General features: G+C 35.3%; 1 protein-coding gene across 6 annotated transcripts in view; it reads left to right on the top strand.

Moving 5' to 3' along the window:
• Positions 1–25,616, top strand: part of METTL4 (methyltransferase like 4) — a 57,655-nt gene that overhangs the window by 18,581 nt on the left and 13,458 nt on the right. For 4 of the 6 annotated variants that reach the window (XM_038543707.1, XM_038543708.1, XM_038543710.1 and 1 more), the window contains 4 exons: positions 8,770–8,944; positions 11,898–12,001; positions 12,373–12,464; positions 18,291–19,851. In XM_038543707.1, the coding sequence (XP_038399635.1) occupies positions 8,770–8,944; positions 11,898–12,001; positions 12,373–12,464; positions 18,291–18,436 (517 nt within the window). In that variant the 3' untranslated portion in view covers positions 18,437–19,851. Of the gene's footprint in view, positions 1–8,769; positions 8,945–11,897; positions 12,002–12,372; positions 12,465–18,290; positions 19,857–25,616 lie in introns of those variants that run through there. The other 2 variants (XR_005362601.1, XM_038543711.1) reach the window with 2 other exon arrangements.

Genomic DNA, 25,616 nt, shown 5'->3' with positions numbered 1-25,616 from the left:
CACTGGGAAAACCAAGAATTATTTTGACTCACTTTATTAAAGTGACACTAGCTTTGTTGTGGTCATCTGGAACTGAATTTGGAATATTTCTGAGGTATGCTTGTATAGTTTTCTTCAGTAGCTGCTGTGAATGAATTTGTCTAACCCATCTTAAATTTGTTTTATGTCATTTTTTATGTCATCTCTTAGAGTAATCAGTTCAATTAATTACTGAGAGGACATTTCCTTTTAATAGCTTTTTAAAACCTTTTAAGTATTTCTCTCCCATTCTAGTGAATATCTTCAGACTCTCAAGCTGATTGCTTGCTGAGTGCAGAGCCCGATGTAGGGCTCTATCTCATGATCCTGAGATCATAACCTGAGGCTGAAACCAAGAGTTGGAGGCTTAACCTGTTCTGCCACCCGCATGTCCCTCTTTAGTATCCTTTAATTTGGAAGTTACTGAGTCTTTTCTGGGGTTTTGTGAAAGTGACATTTCCGAAAGCAACAGTAGAAAACTAATAACAGCATCTATTGATTGAGTCTTGCCCAAGTCTTTATTATTAAAGGAATTGCCAAATGTTGAATTGTATATGTGTGGGTTTATTTTGGGTTCTTTTTTCTGTTCCATTGATGTATGTGTGTTTTGTTGTACTAGTACCATACTGTTTTGATTAGTATAGCTTTTTAATCTATTTTGAAATCGGGGAGCATGATAACCTCCAGCTTTGTTTTTCTTAAAATCACTTTGTCTGTTTAGGGTATTTTGCAGTTCCATACACATTTTAGGATTCTTTGTTCTAGTTCTGTTAAAAATGCCTTTGGTACTTTGATGTGGATTACATTAAGTCTGTAGATTGCTTTGTGTTGTGTAGACATTCTGACAATATTAATTCTTCCAGTCCATGAGCACAGTATATATTTCCATTTATTACTGTTCAGTTTTTTTCATCTTAACACTTTCAGAGTACAGATTTTTCACCTCTTTGGTTAAATTTTTTCTAGGTATTTTGTTCTTTTTGATGCAATTATAAATGGGATTGTTTTCTTGATTTTTCTTTCTGATAGCTTGTTATTAGTGTATAGAAATGCGACAGATTTCTATATGTTCATTTTGTATCCTGTAACTTTACTGAATTCTAGTATCTTTTTGGTGGAGCCTTATGGTTTTCTATGTATGATATTATGTCATCTGCAAGTAGTGACACTTTTACTACTTTTTCAATTTGAATACCTTTGGTTTTTTTCTTGCCTAATTGATGTGGTTGGGATTTCCAATACGTTGAATAAGTGGTGAGAATGGGTATCCTTGTCTTATTTCTGATCTTAGAGGAAAAGTTTTCAGCTTTTTACCGTTGAGTATTATGTTAGCTGGGGTTTATCATATCTGGCCTTTATTATACCTAATATGTTCTTAGTACCCTCTCCATTAGGTTTTTTAAAATCATAAATGGATGTTATATATATTCAGTGCTTTTTTGCATCTATTTAGATGATCATATTTTTATCTTTACTCTTGTTGATGTGGCATATTATGTTGGTAAATTTCACTGGATCATGGTTTATGATCCTATCAAGTATTGTTGATTTTGGTTTGCTGATATTTGAAGAGAATTTTTGCCTCTATGTTTATTGGGGATATTGGCCTGTCTTTTTTTAGTGGTATCTTTGTCTGATTCTGGTATCAGTGTTCTGCTGGCCTTGTAAAATGAGTTTGGAAGCATTTCTTTCTCTTTAATTTTTTGGAATAAGTTGAGAAGGATAGTTACTGTTTTTTAAATGTTTGGTAGAATAATAAATGAAGTAATCTGATCCTGGACTTTTGTTTTCTGGGAGTTTTTAAATTACTGATTCAATTTCATTACTTGTAATGGGTCAGATTTTCTATTTCTTTGTGATTCAGTCTTGGAAGTTTGTGTGTTTCTAGGAATTATTCCATTTCTTCTAGGTTTCCTGTTTTGTTTTCATATAATTTTTTTAGTAGTCTTGTGATACATAGTCTCTTATGAATTTCTGTGGCTTCAGTTGTAACTTCTCTTTCATTTTTGCTATTATTCATTTGAGCCCTTTTTTTTCTTGATGAGTCTGGCTGGGGTTTTTCAATTTTAAGTTTTAAAAGAATAAGGTTTTAGTTTTATTGATCTTTTTCTTTTCTTTTTTTAAAATTTTTTAAAAAAATTTTTATTTATGATAGTCACACACAGAAAGAGAGAGAGGCAGAGACACAGGCAGAGGGAGAAAGCAAGCTCCATGTACCAGGAGCCCTATGTGGGATTCGATCCCGGGTCTCCAGGATTTCGCCCTGGGCCAAAGGCAGGCGTTAAACCGCTGCGCCACCCAGGGTTCCCTTTTTTTTATTTTCTATTTCAATTATCTCCACTCTGATCTTTATTATTTCCTTCTTTCTACTAACTTTGGACTGATCTTTTTCTAGTTTAGGTTAGATTGTTTGGGTTTTGTTTGTTTGTTTGTTTCTTTAGGTAGGTTTGTATTGTTATGAACTTCCCTCTTAGGACTGCCTGCTAACTTTGGCAGGCTGGCTGGAGCTGCAGTGGGCATGGCTTGGAGGTCCTGGGGCATGTTATTCTGTGGCCATCTCTGTGGAATTGCTGGAGTGGAAGTGGGCATAGGCAGGATATATCCATAGGCACAGCATGTGCTGTGCTGTGGGCACAGGTCAGTTGCGTCCTGGAGGGTGCTGTTTTGGGGCTGCCTTGGCAGGATGGCTGGAGCTAGACTGATGTGGTTGGGATTTGGGGCATACTGCATAGCACTTGGCCCACCTTTGAGGGCTGGAGCTGGAGTGGGCCACAGGTCTGGAGTGTGCCTATCAGATTGGTGAAGTACTTGAACCCTGCTGCTGTTTAGACTAGAAGGTAGATGCAGAATGTAAAAATGGCACTTGCTGGTGCCTCTTACCCCAGTGAAAATTCTGTTGGTTCTATACCTATTTGTTGGAGGCTCTAATGTTAGTAAATGTTTTTCCTTGATTTATAGTCTATTTGCCCTTTAAACTGCTATGTTTGAGGGCAGGTGAGTCTGCATTGGCTCCTCATCAATATCCTTCTCTACTGTAGGCCACTTAGTCAACAGTGGGGTTCTTGTATCCATATCTTTCCTACTTTTCCCTATTGGCCCCTTTATCATTTGTTATATACAAGCTGTGCAGTCAGTCCTGTCTTCTTTTGGAAGAATTGCCCTATATAGGAATAGATTTATTATGTGGGAGGAGGTGAGTTCAGAGTCTTTCTGTGCCACATCTTGGACCCTCTTAGCAAATTTTAATGCTTTCAATCTGTTCTGTATTTTAGTTAAAATTGTGAGTGATCCTTTTTCTCTTTTATTATTAGATTATATGTTCTTTGAGAGAAGGGTGCTAATATAGTTTTGTTTTTTTTTTTAAAGATTCATTTATTTATGTGAGCAAGTGAGCACAGATGGAGGGGAAGAGGGGGAGGGAGAAAGAATCCCAAGCAGACTCCACTCTGAGCGTGGAGCCTCATTTGGGCCTTGATCTTATAACCCTGAGATCATGACCTGAGCAGATACCAAAAGTCCAGTGCTTAACCGACTGTGCCACCCACGCTTCCTAGGTTTTTGAAAACTAGATAAAATTAACCATTTTAGCCACTTTAATGTTGTGCAGTTATTACCTTATCTAATTCTGGAATATTTCTGTCACCCCCAAAAGAATCCCTGTTCTTCCCAGTTCTCCTCTTTGCCCATACTCTGGCAACCATTAATCTCCTTTTTGTTTCTAAGAACCTACCTTTTGGGACATTACATATAACTGGAATCTTATAACATGTGGCCTTTGTGTCTGGCTTACTTCATTTGATATTTGTTTTCATGGTTCGTTCCTCCATGTTTTAGCATATATCAGTACTTTATTCCTTGTTTTTTTTTTTTTTTTTTTTTTTTTTTTTTTTGTGCCTCTCAGGGCCAAGCCAGGGCTCCTTTATTCTCAGGGATGGGAGCCACACAAAAGGCTTTATTTACATGAGGAACCCGGGCGAGGGCCGGAGATTGGAACCCCTGGCCTTCCCCAGTGGGCCCCTTAGCTCTGCAGGCTCCCAGGCCCCAGTCCATTGGGGCAGGCCTAAGGGCGGGCTGGCCTAAGGGCGGGCTGTACTTTATTCCTTGTAATGACTGTATAATATTCTGTTGAATGGATATATGCCACATTTTATTTATCCGCTTATCAGTTGGTGTGTTTGCATGGTTTCCAGCTTTTGGCTAAAATGCTGCTATAAACATTTGTGTACAAGCTTTTCTTTCTTTTTTCTTTTTTTTAAGACTATTTATTTTAGAGAGAGAGAGAGAGAGAGCATGATGCATGAGCAGGAAAGGCAAAAGGAAAGGGAGAGAGCATCTCTCGCAGACAGCACACTGAGTACAGAGCCTGACATGGGCTTGAACTCACAACCCTGAGATCAGACCTGAACTGAAACCAAGAGTCCTACACTTAACCAACTGTGCCATCCAGGCGCCTCTGTACAAGCTTTTCTGTGAACAGGTGTGGTAAAGAATTTGGCCTTGTCCAGAGTTTGACCTTTGCCTTCAGCTTCTGGGAGGGAATCTATACCTGATAGGATTATTTTTTAGTGTGCTTGGGTTAGTGGGGGTGGGGGGGTGGGGTTGAGAGACTGGCTGTATAAATAATCTTAGGGTGGGGACTGCCACACCAGAAATGCCAACCATGTCATCAAACACCTGGGCAGTTAGTCACTCCATTTTTCTTATGTAATGGATGTCCAATTAAAACTCTGTTCACTGAAGCTGGGGTGAGCTTCCCTGGTTAGCAATACTCTGTGTATTATCACACATTTATCCAGGATGGTAATGTGTTCTGATTCCATGGGAAAGGACCATTGGAGGCTCTGTATTTATAAGCCCCCAGACTCTGCTCTGAGTTTCTTCCTTTGGTTGGCATTAGTCTAATCTGTAATAAACTGTAATAACCTTTATGTGATAAATTGTAATAAGTCATCTCTTATAATAAACTGTAATCATGATTGTAATACCTTTCAGTACAGTTCTGTGAGTCTTTCTGACAAATTATTGAACCTCAGAGTGGTTTTGGAAACTGCCCAAACTTCTAGTTGGTTGTAGAAGAGAGGGCAGGCAGTGTTAAAGCCTCTTCCTTCAGACTTTGTAATTGCCTAATTCCAGACAATAATATGTTTTCATTTATTTTGGGTGTATACCCAAGAGTAGAGTTGCTGCACCACGTGGTAACTCTGCCTTTAACTCTTGAGGAACTACCAAAGTGTTTTTCACAGTGGATGTGTCATTTTACATTTTACATTCCCACTGGAAATGTATGAGGGTTCCAGTTTCTCCACATTTTCAGTAATACTTATTTTCTGTTTTGTGTTCATTTGTTTTAAATTATAGCCATCCTGATGAATATGAAGTGATATCTTGTGTTTTTTGATTTGCATTTCTCTAATGACTAATGATATTAAGCATCTTTTCATGTCCTTTTTGGTCATCTGTATATATTCTTTGGTGAATTGACTGTTCATATCCTTTGCACATTTTAAAATTATTTATCTTTTTGTTGATTTCTAAGAGTTTTTTATATACTCTGGATACTAGGCCCCCTTACCTTAGGTAGTTGGTAAATATTTTCTTTTGTTGCTTTTTCACTTTCTTGCTAGTGTTCTCAAAGCACAACGTTTTATATTTTCTTGAAGTCAGCTTAACCTATTTTTCTTTTTGTTTCTCTGCATTTGGTATTGTATTTAAGAAACTATTGCCTTGGGATCCTTGGGTGGCGCAGCGGTTTAGCGCCTGCCTTTGGCCCAGGGTGCGATCCTGGAGACCCGGGATCGAATCCCACGTCGGGCTCCCGGTGCATGGAGCCTGCTTCTCCCTCTGCCTGTGTCTCTGCCTCTCTCTCTCTGTGTGTGACTATCATAAATAAATTTAAAAAAAAAATTTTAAAAAAAAGAAACTATTGCCTTAATCAAGGTCACGGTGATGTGCATCTATGTTTTCTAAGAGTTTCAGCTCTCACGTTTATATTTTTGATTCATTTTGAATTTAATTTTATATATGATGTAGCTAGAATCACAGTTTTATCCTTTTGCATTTGGATATCCAGTTGTCCCAGCATCATTTGTTGAAAAGAGTGTTCACAGTTACTTTTATTTGCTAGAGCTAAGTGTTAAATTCAAAAGAATGAAGTCCAATTTTGTAATATTCTTTAGTAATGTGTTCCAGTTTTCTCTAAGAATTATTTTTTAAAATACTAGTTTATATTTCATTTGCTTTTTATTTTAATGAAAATTGATAGTTTTTTATATGTTATTCTTGAATACTCTTTAGAAGCTTTAAAAAAGTAAACAAATGCTTAATCATAATAAGCAACATCTTTGGGGGCGGCTTTTGTAATTTTGAAAAACAGACTCATTCCTTTTATAATATTTTATGATAATTTTATGCAGCATATTTTGAAATTTTTTGTTTTTAGTTTTCAAAAAAATTTTTTTGAAATTTTTTTTAACTTGTTATGTATATCTTTGTAATTTTTTTTAAAAGATTTTATTTATTTATTCATGAGAGACACAGAGAGAGAGGCAGAGACACAGGCAGAGGGAGAAGCAGGCTCCCTGCAGGAAGCCCGAAATGAGACTCGATTCCACTTGATACCCACACCCTGGGCCGAAGGCAGGCGCCCAACCGCTTAGCCACCCAGGTGCCCCTTTATGATCTTTTTGTAATGATTTATTATATTGTTTCTTTCCCTCAAATTTTGATTTTAAAAATTCCAAACTTTGAGAAAAGTTGAAAGAATTACCTGAATGGGGCACATGGGTGGCTCAGCTGATTGTCTCTCTTGAGCTCAGGTCATGATCTCAGGGTCCTGGGATGGAGCCAGGCCTGGGGCTCCCTGCCTGGTGGGAAGTCTGTTTCTCCCTTTGTGCCTCCCCTGGCTCATGCTTTCTCTTGCTCACGCACTCTCTCAAACAAATAATCTTAAAAAAGTAGTATATGCATATTGAATCACCTTTCCTCTGGATTCGCCAGGTTTTGATATTCTGCTACATCTGTGTACAGTTTCTTTTTCTCCATCTCCCCTCTTTTAATCTGATATTGTAGACATCATGCTTTCACCTATAAATTTTTTGCACATATCTTCTAAAAACAAGAAACTCTTCTGCATAACTATGATACCATTATCACTCCCAATAATGTTAATATTATCATTAATAGTATTATAAAATATACATTATATATTCATTTTTTAACCTCTTCTCAGTGTTTCCTTGTGGCTACATTTTTCTTCTTGTTTTTCAGATTTAAACTCCAGTCAGGGATCATACATTACATTTGGTCTTTATTTTTCTTTTCTTCCTTTAAATCAAAATAGTCTCCTGACCATTTTTTACTTTTCAGGGTATTGACTCTTTTTTAAGATTTCGTGCCCCTTTTGTGGATTTCCTAGCATTTGGAGTTGTCTGATTATTTCTGCATGATTAGATTCAGGTTAAACATTTTTGGTAAGAATACTGCCTTGGTGATGAAGATGTATATTTTAGAATTTGCTCAGTGATTTCTAGTAGATTAAAACGAAAAATGGAATATTTCATTCCTCTCCTCCACCCCACATGAACCCGATTAAATAAAATGAAGGCAATCAAAAAATCTACAGTTGTTGGGAACATCAAACTTCAAATTTTTGACCTGATGTTTTTTCATACTGTGGCAAACGTAGTTTTTTTAAAATTATCAATTTGATGATAAGAAATGCTATTCTCCTGGAAGAGCACTGGTCTGGATGGTAGGAAACTTGAGTGCATGAGATGTGGATTGTTTTACTCATTTGCTTATTTAAAAAATACTTAATCACTTCCTCACATTATACAGTTGCTATGTGTGAAAAGTGGATTCCAGTGTTTATTGTATTTGGCTGGTAAGGTGTTACTTACTTTTTTCCAGAGTAGGTATAGTAGTAGAAATCTCATTATAATCTACTGAGGAATAAGATAAAGGAGAGAAAGTAGAAAGACTAAAAGCATACCAGTCCTTAGTTTAGTTGTAGACCTAAAAAGACTGAATCGAGGGAATTTCTTTTCTCTTCTCTCTTCCCCTCCCCACCTTCTCTGCTTCTCTCCTCTTTCTTCCTTTAAGACCTAGGTTGACAGTAAGGAACTGCTAGAGAGGTTGAAACACAGAAGGAGAGGAATAACTAGCATTATGAGATATACTGGAAGTGTTAGAGAAAGGGCCACATTAGACTGGATTTTATAGAAGAAGTGGTTCTAGCAAGAGAAGTTAAACTTTATACTATTAATGACTGTGAGGTGCAAGAGTATAGAATTTTTTGAAATGGAAGTGTGAGGGTTTCAGAAAGTCTGGTGGAATTGATTGGGAATATGCAGGATGATAGATTGAGGGTTGAAAACATAGTGAATATTGAGATAGCAGTTTCAAGACTCACTGTGATGGGGTCCCTGTGTATAGACCATAGAAACCAAGCAATGGTATTTGCTTAATTTTGAATGGGAGAAAAGCCTATTAGTGAAATTTTTGAAATGTAATATATTTAGAAATGATAAAGCCTGACAATTTTACAGTATTAAAAATGAAAAAAGGGTTATTTCTGACTTGCATGTAATAATGTGTCCTCTGGGTGTCACTGTGGCTTCATATTTAGTTATACAAATATACAGCTATAGGAGCTTTGTTTTTGTGGAGTCAGTATTATATGGGTCTTCTCTCTGCTTATTTTTCCTTTTCTTGCAGTGAATTTTGCTACTATCTTTTTCTGTTTATTTTTAGGTACAGTTATTTATCACCACTGCAAATAAAGCAGATACCTATTCCTAAACTGGCTGCTCCAAACTGTCTTGTTATTACTTGGGTGACCAATAGACAAAAGCACCTACGTTTTGTAAAGGAAGAACTTTATCCTTCTTGGTCTGTTGATATAGTTGCTGAGTGGCATTGGGTAAAAGTAAGTTAAAAGCTTAACTTGTTAATGTAGTGTGACATATAAGTCACATAAACATCTAATTTTTAACACTTAACATGTCACTGTTCTCCTTCAAAACAGTGTAATTGAAACTTTTACTTTGATATCGAATACTTTTTTTCCTTTTGACACTAAATACTTACATCTTCTTATTCTGGAAGGCTTTTTACTTTCGTTCTGTGTCTTTTTGTAGGTGAGGACCAAACTGCTGGCCTAGAGAAGTCATTCAGGGATTTATCAGGATGTCATTTTAAAAAGCTCTGATGTCTATAGTTTAAAAAAACGACAAACAAAAACTTTGGAGAATCTATCACTAAACATAGAAATAATGTTACCCTTTATCTTTTAGCTCTTTACTTTTATTTTTTAAAAGATTTTACTTATTTATTTGAAAGAGATAGAACACGAGCAGGGGGAAGGGCAGAGGGAGAAAGAGACACAGACTCCCCGCTGAGTAGGGAGCCAGGTGCTGGGCTCAATCCCAGGACCCTGAGATCATGACCTGAGCCAAAGGCAGACGCTTGATTGACTGACTACCCGGGTGCCCCTCTTCTTACTCTTTATACATCCACAATTTCAATCACCCTTTATGACTTCTTTCCTGTTTTTCCTTTTCCTTTTTCTTTTTTCTTATGTTGCTGGGGATGGGAGGGAGAATAGCTAAGTAACCCAGGATGGAAGAGGTGGAAAGAACCAAGAACCTTACATGTTTTAAATTTTAACTTAACCTCAGCACCTTGTGTGCTGCTGTGCCTATTTTTTAAAGAAATAATTCCAACTCTTGGATTAGTTGAATGATCTTTAATCTCTCTCTGTTTACTAGAAGAATAAAAAATACAGAAAAATAAGGCATCAGTTCAGAGTCCATTGGACATTTATTTATTTATTTAAAAGATTTTATTTATTCGTGAGAGATACAGAGAGAGAGGCAGAGACATAGGCAGAGGGAGAAGCAGGCTCCTCAAGGGGAGCCTGATATGGGACTCAATCCCAGGACTCCAGGACCACACCCTGAGTTGAAGGCAGACACTCAATTGCTGAGCCACCCTGGCATCCCTGGACATCCTTTTAAAAATACATCGTCTACTTAGATGAATTTTGCAAAAGCTTTCCTACATATTTAAAAGATAAGTCAACTTGTTATCAGTTGAATGTTTAATATTTATATAGCTGAAATATTCATTTTAGACAGGAGAGTTCTCTTTTTATGTGCTTTGTATGGATTTTGTAGTCTCTTGGTCTATCCTCTAAAATCTGTGTATGTTGTTTGTTTGCACCTATTTTAATGAACTTAGCAAACATTAACAGTTGTATCTTTGCTTTCATAATGTATTTTGGGCTTTGCTTTGGTTTATTTGGTATGTAGGACATTGACAGGAATATAAATCCCCATTTTTTCCTGTATATGACAGTTCTTTTATTGTCAAAGATGAGGGCCAAAGTCAGGAAAAGGGTACCTTCTGAAATAAAATCCAGTAAAATGTTAATACGTAAAATCTAAGACTATTCTATTCATTTGTAGTAGTATTATCTAAGAGATAATATAAGCCCAGAGTTTAAAACAAAAAGACAGTATGTTATTTGAAACATTGTTAGGTAACTATATGTACTATTATAACAGAAGGAGTAATTTGCATTGAATATGAAGTATATACAAAGAATAAAAATTTGCCTGTATTTATACAGCACTGTGTGGAAAAGATACTATTTCTCCTGGGCACTAGAGATGATAAAAGGACTTTACTGATTTGACTTCTTAGTTATCTTGATACTAAGTAAAAGATTCCTTAGATAATAGATATGAATATTCTGATGGTGAATATGTATTTCAGTGGTTAGTTAATAAATTGATATTATATTGTGTTTCAGTTTGATTAGCTTTAAGTGAGTCTTTGAGAGTATGATCACTCCAGGGTACAATGACAAAATTGAATTTCTGGATTTATAATGCCAAGGGATTAGACTAAGTATTGTCCATCTTATCAGTCCCTGAACTTTTTTTTTTTTTTTTTAACTAATTCTGGCTTTGACAGTATATAATGACATTATTTTCTATAAAGTGTAATAAGATATATTTTATTATAATATACTTAGTCACATTGCCAGTAATTGGTAAATATTATTTGAATGAATTAATGAATTAATGATGACATAGTTTCCAGGAATAAATTTTAATGAAAAGTAGATTTTTATGTGGAAGATGATAAAGTGATATTTAAAATATTTTGGTCCATTATAGCTGTTCTGTCCAAGCAATGGTCACTAGCCATATGTGTCTCTTCAGCGCTTGAAATGTGGCTAGTCAAAATTGAATTGAGGGGATCCCTGGGTGGCGCAGCGGTTTGGCGCCTGCCTTTGGCCCAGGGCGCGATCCTGGAGACCCAGGATCGAATCCCACATCGGGCTCCCGGTGCATGGAGCCTGCTTCTCCCTCTGCCTGTGTCTCTGCCTCTCTCTCTCTCTGTGACTATCATAAATAAAAAAAAAAAAAAAAAAAAAAATTGAATTGATGTTAAGTATAAAATGTACATCGGGTTTCAAACACTTGGTATGAAAGAGAAAATATAACATACCTCAATAACTTATTGAATTGATTACATATTGAAATAGTATTTTGGTTATGTGACTAAGCTAAATATATAATTAAAATTATTTCTATCACATTCTTGTTACTTTTCTTAGTGTTTAATGTTGTTAGTAGAAAATTTAAATTTTTTACTTTACATTTAAATTAGGAGAAAATTTAAATTACATATGCAGTTTGCATTTGTGGCTTACATTGTATTTTTATTGGATAGCACTAGCCTAGAGGTTTAATAATTTCTTTTTCTTTGGAAGGAAATGTATAGCGATAGGAAAAAAACCAACAAACTCTTTCCTGGATATTTACAGATGTATGGTTTTATTTTGTTTTGTTTTGTCTCCTTCCTATCAGATCACCAATTCAGGAGAGTTTGTGTTCCCACTAGATTCTCCACACAAAAAGCCTTATGAAGGTCTTATATTGGGGAGAGTTCGAGAAAAAACTATACCATTAAGGTAGGAAAGGCGATTTTCAAAATTGTACACATATATACATTTTATAAAGTTAATAGTGTGATCACTGATTTTCCTTAATTTTTACATTTTTGAAAATCTAAAAGTGACCCAGACCAGAAAAATGTGAATGGTATGGCACATGAAATTTTATATTATCTTTTGTTTTATTCAGTTTGTAACTGTTATTATTGAAGAAAAGGAAATTATCTGCAATGTCTCTACTTAAATTGATGATTTCCATTATTGTTTCTAAAATTTATTTTAAAATTCAGGTTCTATTTGAAAGGTGAAAAAAATCGAGATAACTGTGGCTTATAGAATGAAAAATTGTCCTTTTAATATAATTTACTTTGTTGTTTTGTTTTAATTAGGAATGCAGGTATAAAAGTGCTTCCCATTCCAGATCACAAGTTAATTGTCAGTGTACCCTGTACTCTTCACTCACATAAGCCACCGCTTGCTGGTATGTTTTTTTATGAAATAGAATTATTATGACTTCTGTCAAATTAAAAAAAGGATTGAGTTTAGTATTGGAGTCATGTAGAGATTTGGAAATTAAATTGGATGTTTTATTTTTGCTAATATTCTAAAATTTTACAGCAGAACTTATGAATAATGTTTTTTATTTTGCTACAAAAGATTTATTTTCATTTGGCCCATGACTTGAGAGAGGGCTCTATGATGGTTAAAGAGCTGTTGAGTAGCTGCAGGGAGAGAGGCAGAAGCTCTCACATCAGGGGGATGTAGAGGTGCCCTTCAAAGGCTGGTCTTTGGAGGCTCCTATAATTGTGCTTGAGGGTGAGCCTTTTGAAGAAATTCTTGACTCTCCCAGCCCAGCCAAAGGCCAGCCACCAGCCAACCTGTGGAAGTTAGTCAGGTGGTCACCCAACTTCTTGATGAGTTTTACTTTTCCATCTGGAAGTGGCTCTCCTGGAAGTCACACAGATGGGGATTTGTGTGGGCAGAACCTAGAGCATGCATATCCAGAAGGGCCTGGTTCAGGTTCTTCTTCAGAGCCATGAAGCTTCCACAGCATCCACAGCTTTGCCTCACTCATCTGGGAGGACTTCTTCATGTTTTAGAAAAGGGCATGGCTGCTACTGGTTTGTATCTTCCAAGAGATGCCTGGCCAACTTGAGGAAGAAGTTCCCAGGCATTCCAGAGTCACATCATCAACAGTCCAAATAGAAGCCTTGAGGGAGATGGGTGTAGGAGGCCTGCAAATACAGGTTGACCAGACAGTTGACAGTGGCCTTCACCTTTGTAGAATAATTCTACATGATGAATCTGGGAGCTCATTTTTGGTCAGCAATAAGGAGCTAATCACAAAAAATGGGGTTGGCTGGCCCTGGAGATTGTTCTTGGAAAGGAGATTGGAAGGTGGTTGGAGGGTGGTCAGAGACTAGAAGAAGGGGAGTTCCTGGATTTGTTCCATTCCAGAAACTGTTGAACAAGGTTATTGAACTGTTGAAGCAAGAGATTTGTGGGCTTGCTGGATGCACTGTGTAGATGTTTTATTTCACCTGCTTTTCCTCCCCTTATTATTGGTAGTTACTCCTTTACTATCCTTGATAGACTGAAGACTGATGGAGCATCTGAGGGATTTTAGTTCTATGGGTTTTATTTTACTATGAGGGCTCTATCACTTGCTTATTCTGAAACCAGGAGCTCAGAATAGCAGTCCAAAAAGGGTGGTTAGATCTCCTTGCTACTTGGTAGAGATTCAGTTTTATGTTGAGATAGTGTTTTTCTGAATCACTGAAAAGGTGATTACTGAAGCCTTACAATTCTTGCTAGTCTTAATGCTTTAGTATAATGTTCATCATTTAGTGAAACTAAGCAGCAAGGAATAATGGAAAATTTTGGCTTTGGAGATTGACTCTGACTTTGAATCCTGGCTCTGGTACTTAATGAGTTACTGTAACCATTTTCTACCTTAAAGCCCTTATTTAAAGAGAGACTAATGGGGAATGCCTGGGTGGGTCAGCAGTTGAGCATCTGCCTTTGGCTCAGGGTGTGATCCCAGGGTCCCAGGATCAAGTCCCACATCAGGCTTCCTGCATGGAGCCAGCTTCTCCCTCTTCCTGTGTCTCTGCCCCTCTCTCTCTGTGTCTCTCATGAATAAATAAAATCTTTAAAAAGAGAGAGAGAGAGAGACATGGTATTTAATCTTTTAGAATTGTGAGGATTGCTTATATTTTAAATTCTACAGGATAAAATAGAAGCTCAGTAAATGCTAAATTTTTCAAGTGAGAATTCAAAAAAATTGGAATGTGGGGATGCCTGGGTGGCTCAGTCGGTTAAGCATCTCTTGATTTCAGCTCAGGTCAAGATCGTCAGGGTCCTGGGATAGAGCCCCGCGAAGGATTCCACACTCAGCTCAGAGTCTGTTTGAGATTCTTTCTCCCTCATTCTCTATGCCCTACTCCTCTAAAAAAATATAGAAATGTAGTCCTTGAGACATAGTCAATTTGATATTCATTGTTTCCTATTCAAAACAATTTTTAAGGAATATCTATTTTATGAATTTGGTGATCCCTACTTAAAACACCACAAACTTTTAAGCTGCCATTGAGGAAAACTACAGGGTCCCTAGCCTATCATTATTTTGTAGCATATGGGATAGTTCATGACATAGGAAAGTAAATACAAATTCCCAAGGTAATTTTTATTGATTGTGCTTAGGATTTCTGTTATCCTAAATTTTATGCAGAAGAGTCTTTGTAGTGTTAACTTCATTTGAGAAATATTCAGATGTTTACCTGATGATCCGTTCTTTAACTTAGAGATGTGCTGAATGAATAATCATCTTTAAGTTTGTACTGTCATAGACTCTTCATTGCATTAAATATGTGACTTAAATGAAAAGTGAGATTGTACTTTTCTTTGAAAAAAAAATTCTATTTGGTACCAGTTATATTCAGTGGAGGAAATTTAATTTGTATTCTTCTCATTTGAATTTTCATTATCATTCAGTGAGTATCAAAGCATAATTTAGTGTTCATCTTAGGGCTTATTTTTTTACTTTTAAAATCTAAAAGCTAAGACCCAGCCTTTAATTCCCAAATTATAAACTGTTTATCGATTCCTTTCACATAGAATAAAACTATATTTAAATGTTAATCTTAAGAAACAAGGTTTTGTAATAGTAAATAAAAATTAGTCTTTTATTAATCCTCTTAAAAACTAGTCTTAACAGCCTATATCCATGAAGTGCAGTTCCACCATATTCCCTGTAGAGGACAGCAAAAACACCTTTTTTGGATTGAGAACATTTTAAAAAGAAAAGTTAGATTCTTGGGGGGGGAAAAATTCCACACAACTTGATATGTAACCCTTATGTTTTGGTTAGGTAGTATTTTTGAATTTATGTTACTGTGTAGCAAGTGCATGTATTTTTAGATATAGAACCATACAAATTAAAGCCACCAAAAAATAATTTCTGCACTGTATTTTACTCTGAAATCATAACTCTAGGATTTGGGATAGTATGTGTACTATATATAATGCTTAGAACTTGTACATGTAAATGCTCTTAAACATTTTATGCAAATTCATAAAATGAAATACTCTCTTTTGCCTCTAGAAGCACCAAGATTTTTTTAAAATTTTAACTTATTGATACATTTACTCTGTTTTTAAGTTTTGATGTTTCCTGGTACAGATTAAAAGATAAGCCTCAATAGCTATGGCTTATAATCTTAAATGTATATTATATGTAAAGATTTAATAAGATAGGCAAATTATGAAATAAAAGTATTTGGATCAAAATTGTTTTTTTTATATTTTACTTTACAGGAATTTCCATTCCTTTTACTGCTATACTCATTAACAGTTTTATCTGAAGAATAAAACACAGTTGGAAATTCTGTACACTGGTGTTTGAGCCCCTTGTCCCGTAGCCCTACCCTTTGTTCCCAGAGCAAAAGGGGAATGACTGGCTATGCATGTGTTATTTCCTCTTCTTTCATTAGAAGTATATTTTGCTAATGTCAGATGTTATATAATTAATCAAGTATATGTGTCATATTCATACTTTAATTTATACATTTGAATTTACTTTTAAAATGAGGTATAATTGACATACACGATTTTATTAGTTTCAGGGGTATAATATAATGATTTGATGTATGTATATATTGAGAAATGATCACCAATCACAGTAAGTCTAGTTAACATCCATTACCATACATAGTTATCAAATTTTTCCCTTGTAATTAGAACTTTTAAGATCTTGAGTTTACTTTTAAGTTGATATTTAAAATTAGTAAGAATAATCATTTCCATGAATTTGCTTTTATTTCTTTTGCTTTGTTGTGAACTGTGGTTAACATTTAAAAAATATTACTCCTTGATTTTCTGTTTTTCTCAACCAGAAAGAAAAAAAAATGCAGAAATATGTTACATTGAGAAAGTAGGAGATAGTAAATGGCTTTAGGTTTTATGTACTATATTTGTCAACTCCCAAGTGCCTGACCATCTTTTTCTACTACATTGTGTACTCTTAGAAAACATGGGTATCTGTTTCCTTTGTTAAATTCCATAGCACTGATTATATTGTGTGCTCAGAATAGTAAACATTTTTGACTGGCTAACTCCTTTTTAGATTCCAGATTAAGGTTCCAGAATAGAGTTGCTAATTTATTTGTACCAAAACTCTGAACAAACCAGCAAAACAAACAAAACCTTGCTTCAGTATAACCTTAGACCACATTCAAAGTGAATTGAGGTTGGTAAGGCATTGAATTCATGGAGAAAAAATGGAAAAGTAATATAGGTTTATTATCCTCTAAGACTCTGGGGAAATCTTTCTCTTTCAGGTTTAGTAACATTTAATTATACACTTATAAAAGGACTAGAAATCTTATGTTAGCGTCTCCTAAAAGCTATTAAAGCCCAAATCTGGCTTCATTTGGGTTATAGACAATGAATGCTTTAAATTCTTTGTTTTTTGTTAAACAGGAGCAATACATTTACAGAAATAAATAATTATTTTATTGTGAAAATGATTAGAAAACATTATGAACATAAAGTTTTTTATGTATTTTCTTTTAAACTTTACCTATATCATGTGCTCCTAAAGAATACCTATCATTCCTAGAGGGAATTTGATAAATTTCTGCCAAGCTCCATCTTGTAATTACGAACTGTATTTAAAAAATGCTCTTTCTAGGACTTTTCATCTGTGAATTTTTATTTTCATACCTGTTCTGTAATGTGGCTGATATAGCTAACCAGCAGTGATTAAGCTGAAATTGATTTATATATTTGTAATCCAAATGAACATGTGCTTTAAAAAAACGATTCCATGCTATTTTCTTTCTGTTACCATGTATCAATCATAGCATTTAGTCAACATTTGTATGCGGTACCTTTTTACCAATGAAATATAGTTTTTGGTAGTTATTATTACTTAAGGAATAGTTACTTGTGGAAATAATATGGTAAAATTTTAGGTAAAAATTATCTACAATTTGGAAATGATGGGATGTGCTACCAAGTTATAGCTACGAAGATATTGTATTTGTTAGTTATATGTGTTCCATATTTTTATCGGTATCCAGTTCTTCCTTTACTTTCTTTTGCTAATGAATATGCTTGCAGAGACATCTGTTTTTTTATGTGGATTATTTTTCTGTTGTTCCTGTATATTTTTCATGCACAGATTAAGATTTATTAAAAAATTCAGTTTCAGTGCTCAGGAGATGTGTCAGCAGTATTGGAAAACTGGAAAGTCATCTGTGAGGGTGTTAAAATCCTATTTCTCATCTACAACTGAAAACTGATAAATCAGGACTCCCGAAAGTTCTGATGGTATTGTTTCCAATCTCAGGATTGCTTATTTCAAATGATTTCTAACTATAAATAGGATAGCCTGTGATGAAATCCTTGGAACTAATTAGCTGTCTTTTGTTTGTTTGTTTTATTTTATTTATTTATTTTTTAAAAATTTTTATTTATTTATGATAGTCACACACACACACAGAGAGAGAGAGAGAGAGAGAGAGAGAGAGAGGCAGAGACATAGGCAGAGGGAGAAGCAGGCTCCATGCACCGGGAGCCCGACGTGGGATTCGATCCTGGGTCTCCAGGATCACGCCCTGGGCCAAAGGCAGGCGCCAAACCGCTGCGCCACCCAGGGATCCCCTGTTTGTTTGTTTTAAAGGAAACAATTAAAAAAAAATAAATAAATAACGGAAACAATCCTGCTTTTCTGCTTTTAACTGCTAAAAGGAAATTGATTCCTTTCTTAATAATAATTTTTGTGTTTTTTCTCTTTTTTGAACAGAGGTTCTAAAAGACTATGTCAAGCCAGATGGGGAGTGTTTGGAATTGTTTGCTCGAAATTTACAGCCAGGTTGGACTAGTTGGGGCAATGAAGTTCTCAAATTTCAACACTTGGATTATTTTGTTGCTCTGGAGTCTAAAAGCTGACTTTGATCATAAAGTTGTGATTTTCTTCAGTTTTTCCTCACCTCTTTTTCCTTCATTCGAACTGATTTTTCCTTTTCTTACCAACTAGTATGCTTAGAAATGTAAACAGGACTTGATTTTTCTGCAAAGGACCAGAAGTGACAAGTCTTTATGTAGTTTTGAGATGAATTTACTTCAGTTGCACTAGTATTCCCCATTATTCCAGATTCACTGCAAATAAAGAGGTAAGCAGAAAAATTACAAGACTTTCTTATTGAAAATTTTGGAAAGCATACACTATAGACCATATATCATAATTCTGCTTATGGATGTGTTTTGTTTGGCACATATGGTGGTATAAAAAAAGAAATTGAACCATCATTTGAAAAAGCAGGACATTTCACATAAAGTATAGATTTCTGCTTTTCTTTAAACATCAGAAGCTCTGGCTGCAGTGTAGTCTCTATTCTTTCTGGCATCAGTAAGTAGGACCCAGTGGTAGCAGCAAAATTGGGAAGGGACATGGGCTTTGCAGTTTACCACAGTAACACTTGCTCTGTGCTACTCACTTATATTGTCTAGTTGGCCCTGTGTAACCCAAACTTATGACCTCTGGTATACTGTTCCATTCTGGAAAAAATACGGAGAGACCTGCCAAGTACCTCATCATTGTACTGAGCTTATGAAACAGTTTTGGAGGGTTTGACATTGCATTGAGGGTCACTATTCAAGTAATTCTTGGTTTTGTTTGGTTTTCTAGAAGATTTAAAAAATATATTTCTTATAAAAATGTCAGAAGATAAACACTGCTTATGATTTAAAAGATATTTATATTATTTAGTTTTCCACAAATATTTCTTTAATAAGTAAAATATTTTTACTGAAATGATCCTTATTTGTAACTTTTTAAAAAAAATTGAGGTATAATTTCACATAAAATTCTCTAATTTTTACTGTAGGGTTCAGTGAGTTTAGAAAACAGATATACAGTTATCTGCTTACCACCGTAGTCATGATGTAGAACATTTTCTTCACCTCCAAAACTCATGTGTCCAATTATAGTCAGTCCCTTCCTTCCACCCCTGGCCTTTGGTGAACAATGATTTGTTTTCTATCATTAGTTTTTTAGAATTTCATATAAACAGAATCATAGAATATGTAACCTGTTGTGTCTGGCTTCTTTCACTTAGCATTTTGACAAAAATATTTATATAATTTACAGCTTTTCTATGGATATTTATCTGCTAAGTAAAATGTTAGGTTGGAATGATTATCTGACAGGGTTGCCAATTTGTTTACTGATTTTGCCAAAGAAAAATGTTATTTTCGAAGTCTGTTCATTCTTTGAGTATGTGAATATAGTATTATAGGCTTAATTTTGTATTTACAGAGATATTCTAACTTGTTATTGAAATAAAAAAAGTATTAAACATGAAGCACACTTCTCACGGCCTCATTTGAAACTATTTACAACCTCTTGTAGTATTTGTAGATTTTATATAATTTGTGGAAACATTTTATTCTCACCAAGTTTTTGGACTCTTATTTTTGCATCACAAATACTGATACTTGAGATAAAAAGAATTTTTATTTACAGAATGTGGTATTCAAGACAGAGGTTTTGTTTTGTTTTGTTTTTAAGACACAGAAATCATAGTCTTAGCTCTCTGCTCCTGAGTTGTACAACCTGTGGGCCTTGTTTGTAATGCCTGTTTAATTATTGGGCTCTTTTTTGAACAAAGGATAGTTCTGCAAAATGGAACAATCACATCCCTTGTGAGAACAAAAAGGTCAGACTAGGAACTTTGAACTTTGATTTCATTACCACTAAATTTTAGCCAACTGACCTAATGAACTTTTTATTATTCACTTAATGTTATATCTTTATTCAGAGATTTTTATATTACCTTTAAAACTTGTAAGGATTTTGTTTTCTGTCATTCTTTTTATAGAGTTAAAGTCTTTTAGGACTCTTGGAAATGCTTAGGCAAAGGGATAGAGCTAATGTTTGTTGAATAGTGTGTGTTACTCTTCACTATGTTTTTTATATTTTCTTGCATTTAATCCTTGTACAGTCCTGAGGGATACTATCTCCATTTAATAGTCAAGAAAACTGAGGCCAGGGAGACTATTTTGTCCTAAAATCTGTAATAAGTATTAGAACTAGGATTGGAATGCATAGCTCCCTGATTCCAGAGTCCATGCTATATTCCATATAAGAACATGGGAAACTGAGCAAATGACTAACAATTTCTAAAGTGTTATCAGTTCCCTTGAGCCCAGTTCTAGTGTTCAGTTTGATTTTGACTTACCTGGAGGCCATCCAATCACAGTTGACATCCTGAGCAATCACACGAAAAGTCATTTCACCTGCACGTGGTTAGCAGTGGGCGCCACACAAGAAAATTTGGGGAATCTTGCTTCATAAGATTTTATCTTTAGAATTCATGGCCTTTCTATTGAGGCTCTTTCACCCTCCCATACAGGATCCATTAGAGTCACGAGTATTTAACTACTTTTTTGGAAGCAAATCCTCTTTAAGTTGGTCCTTTTTTGTCTTTCTTTCTCATTCAGCCTTTATTTGTATCCTGTGTAGTCAAAGTTCAACTTAGTTTCGTTCAGTTCTCTTGGCCACTTTAGGCCCAGGATATTTTTTGTATAGATGGTAGTCAGTTCCATGTAGCACACAGTCAGTGCATTCTGAAGCCAGCCTGCCTAGCTTTGCACCCCAACTTTTTCAACTACTAGCTTAGGACTTTGGGAAAGTTAGTTAAGTCTATGCTTTAGCCTCTTCATGCATTGAAATGGGCAGTAATAATACTTAATTCTAAAGTTGTTATGAGGATTAAATGAGTTAACACTTGTTAGATACTTAGAACTATACTTGGAGTATTATAAGCAATCAGTAATGTTTGAATTCTTCGCATAGTGTTAGTTTTAGGTCAAAAAGGTTTTCTTTAAAAAAAAAAAGTTTTCTTTCACATTCTACTCCAATTCAGGGGATTCACCTGGAAATTCATAGAGTTTTTCTGTTAAACATCATATTTTCTTGATTTTTTTCTTGAGATTGGATTTCCTAGCTTACACCTGGTTTCATAGATGAAGAAGCTTTGAAATCCATCATTTCCATTGTGGTCCTGGCTTAAAAAAAATCATTAAAAACATTAAAACAAAGACCACATGTAGCTTTGGGCTTTAGCTCTTGACTCTGAACTTCATAGTTACTCTGTGTTGTTCTTTGATGACTTCCATAAGTGGTTAATTGGTGGCTTTTCTGATGTTTCTTCTATATTCAGAGACTTTAGGCTGGTATCACATTAATTTTGGTTCAAAATAGATTTGTTACACTTTGCTGGAGGATCTGTTACACCTGCAGGAACTTGATTTTTATGTGCAGCAGCTGTGGTGTGAATGTTTGTACCTTCCCAAAATTCGTATGCTGAAACTAAGTGTGATGGTATTTAGGGGTAGGGCTTTGGGAGACAATTAGGGCTAGATTAAGTCATCAGTGTTGGGCCCTCATAACAGGATTAATGGTATTATAAAAACAAAACAAAACATGAAACTTCACTCTGCATATAAACACCAAGAAAAGGCCATATAATAGCATAACGAAGAAGAGGGCACTCGCCAGGAAACTGACCATGCTGATACCTGGTCCTGAACTTTGAACCTCCTGAATCGTGAAGAATAAATATTTATTGTGTAAGCCACCCAGTCTGGTAATTTGTTAACAGTAGCCTGGAACTGACTGAGACAGCCACCAAAGGGATTTTCTAGTTGGTAAGATACCTACTAAGTAAATAAGACCTTTTTCTTTGGTCTAGAAGTGAGAATAGGTTTTTCTTCCTGGATGTCACCATTTGAGAGAGGCCAGTGTCACTGTGGGCTGGTTGTCTTAGAGGAAGATAGATTGGTTGACTCAGGTCTGGACCAGGCTTTAATTGCTACCTTTGCTCTGTCCTTGCTGTAGGCTGTATCTACTTTGTCCTATTCGAGTCCTTTAAATTCTATGACTCAAGATCATTCTTATGAGAAATCTCAAATGTACCTTTCAGGTTTGGTACCCTAGAGACATTTCTTTAGTGAATTTTTATATATTCAGCTTCAGTGAGACTTTGGGTTTTCTACCGTTAGTGATTCAGGGGAGGATTATAATTGCATTAAAGGGCCTTCCCTTCCCTGAAAATGCTCTGCAGTTCACCTCATTTGACTCATATCATGCACTGGCCTGCCACACCCTGGGAAGCACCACAGCACTGTTGGCATAGTTCTCTGGTTATCAGAGTTCTTTTATGTCAATTACATCACTTTACCCTCAAAGCAGTTTTATGGAGTTGTAGTTATAATGAGGGAACAGGTTCATAGAGGGTAGCTGACATGGCTAATAAGTGATAACCAAGACTTGAATTCTGATTCTTAAGTTAGGGCACTTTATGTTGTATCATGTTTGCTAATGAACCTGAGATCTTAATAATAGGCTCATTATCCACTAATCAGAGGATCCATTGGGTAGCCTGAAGGAAATTTAGAATGGTTCATATATAATCATCTAAACATACCTTTCTGAGTATATGATATAACCAGTCTTGGGTTACTACTAATATTTTTCATTAGAGATTTTAGTGACGTTGATTGAACTGATAGCTGGAGTGCCACTCACTCAGAATGAGATGGGCTGTTAAACTCTTTGATACAAGCCATGAGCACATTTACCATGAAATTATGTGTCCCTCAATTAGATTAGCCATCTAAGTTCACATTTTTAAAGAAAACTCTTCTGCAAAATATAGATTTGTACTTGAAGGTGGCTATTCAAGTGGTGAGAAAGGAGAGCTTATGTAAGGTAAGTAGGGGTACAAATTATTTTATGTACCATGGTGATCTGCTACCAGTGTTTGGTTGTATGGACCAACCCAGAACTACATAGATGGTCTTAATTCATGGTTCTATTGACTAGTCTACTCCAGCTTGAAAGCAAGTCAGATTACCTTGATAGCTCCATAACCAGCCTTTTCTCTTGAATTTTCTTTCTTCTTTTTTTCTTCTTTCTTTCTTTCTTTCTTTCTTTCTTTCTTTCTTTCTTTCTTTCTTTCTTTCTTTCTTTCTTTCTTTCTTTCTTTCTTTCTGATTTATTTATTTATTCATTCATTCATTCATTCATTCATTCATTCATGATAGACATAGAGAGAGAGAGAGGCAGAGACATAGGCAGAGGGAGAAGTAGGCTCCATGCCAGGAGCCTGACGCAGGACTCGATCCCGGGACTCCAGGACCGCACCCTGGGCCAAAGGCAGGCGCTAAACCGCTGAGCCACCCAGGGATCCCCTTCCCTTGAATTTTCCTAGGAGTTAACCTAAATCTGGGACTTCTGTGAACTTCCCAGTTCTGAGAACTTTTTGGTCTTTTTCAGTAGCAGACCCCAAGTCCTTGGCACCATATAAAAACAAATTGATCTCTATGGGTAGAGAACATGAGGAAACTTTTTTCATTCGCTTTTTCTGATCAGGCTTTGGCCTAATTATCAGATTACTGTGACACAACAATGGCATAACTTTGGATGATAGCTAAGGCAAATGAATAGTCACAGTATTAAATCATTTTTGGTCAATATCTCTAAGGAAAAACAAGGCACCCAGCTTGATTTTTAGCATCTCCCCAAATTAACCACATATCCTGATTGTTAGTCAAACTAGACTGTTATTTGAATTTAGGACTCTGCTTTTGCTCATGAATCTTCCTCAGGAACAAACTAGGCTGATCCCACCAGGTGGGATCACCTGGGTCTATATTTTGAGTCTTGATATTCATCTTCTGAGTGATTGAATAATTATTTAAACTACACTTTCTTGTATTCTAAAGAATATGAAGGCTAATTTTTGGACCTTGTAGGATTATTATGAGGATGAAATGAAATAATATATATGAATGTATATTAAGTTTCCTAGCATAGGACCTGGTACTTAGAAGTTATTCAATATGGATACTTAGTTCTCTTTATTTGCAGTCTTCCTGGTAGCATATCTTCATGATACACTTTTTTTGCCCCTGAAGGAAGGCTTTTTATTGTTGCTCTTAGAGCCATTTTTCACATGCTTGGATTATTCAGATATGTTTTCCCTCACATTTATCATAAAAACTGAAAAGCAATTTATTCTTCAGATGGCTCGCTGAAAAAAAAATGACGACTTTATATCCTCTTGACTATCTTAGGAGAGGAGGACAAATTTTTATTTATGTTTTTCCTATCAGCAGATCTGGAACTGCCAATATTTAATGAATGACTAAACTAACTCCTGGCCTCAGGTATCTTTGAACTCAGTTGAGTAGAAGACTCTTATAAGAAACCATTAGAGCATAACAAAATGTGCAAAGTGTACATAGTGTGCAAAGACTAAATGGCAGAATAGAGGGAAAATGATGCAAAAGTTTAGAGAGGCAGATCACTAGAGATCACTAAGCAATATGAGAAATGGAGAGCAGGAACCAAGTCCTGATTAAATTTTGGTTTATTTTCTTATTGTAGGAGTGACTGTAAGGATGTTACTAGGCAATAGGCAGCTAAAATGTGAGTTCAGAAGAGTTACAAAGAAAGCATTTTGTTCTTGATTGTAAACTTAAAATTTTTTTTTCTCTAGAAATATAGAGAATATTAGTACATGCAATTTTATCAATTTGTTAGAGCTAGAGTCTAAATTAACAGGAGTTTTTTCCTACTCTGATATTTTCCACCTTTTGAATTAAAATGTTATCTGGGTATCTTTTCTAGATTTGTCTAATAGGATCATTTTTATTATTTTATAGTTGTATTGAGGTATAATTGATATAAGTAAGTTGCACATATTTACAATGCAGAGTTTAATGAACTTGGACTTTCGTGTATACCTGAGAAGCCACCAACACAAAGTAATAAACATAATCTCCCAAGATTTTGTCAAAGCTCTATGTATTCATCTTCTCTAACTGCCTCTCTACATTTTATCCCTATGCAATCACTGTTCTGCATTCTGCACCATAGAGTTGGGTACATTTTCTAAAATTGAACCTAGATGAAATTATACAGCATTCACTCTTATTTTGTGTATCTTCCTTCACTCAAAACATAATTATTTTGAGATTCTTTATTTTTTTGTGTATCAATAATTCATTCCTTTTTATTGTTGAGTAGTATTAAATTGTATGCACATACCACATCTTTTCA

The sequence above is a fragment of the Canis lupus genome, chromosome 7, assembly GCF_011100685.1.
Source record: "Canis lupus familiaris isolate Mischka breed German Shepherd chromosome 7, alternate assembly UU_Cfam_GSD_1.0, whole genome shotgun sequence".
NCBI lineage: Eukaryota > Metazoa > Chordata > Mammalia > Carnivora > Canidae > Canis > Canis lupus.
Note: the sequence above shows the minus strand (reverse complement) of the source record. Positions and strands in the feature narration are given on the sequence as shown.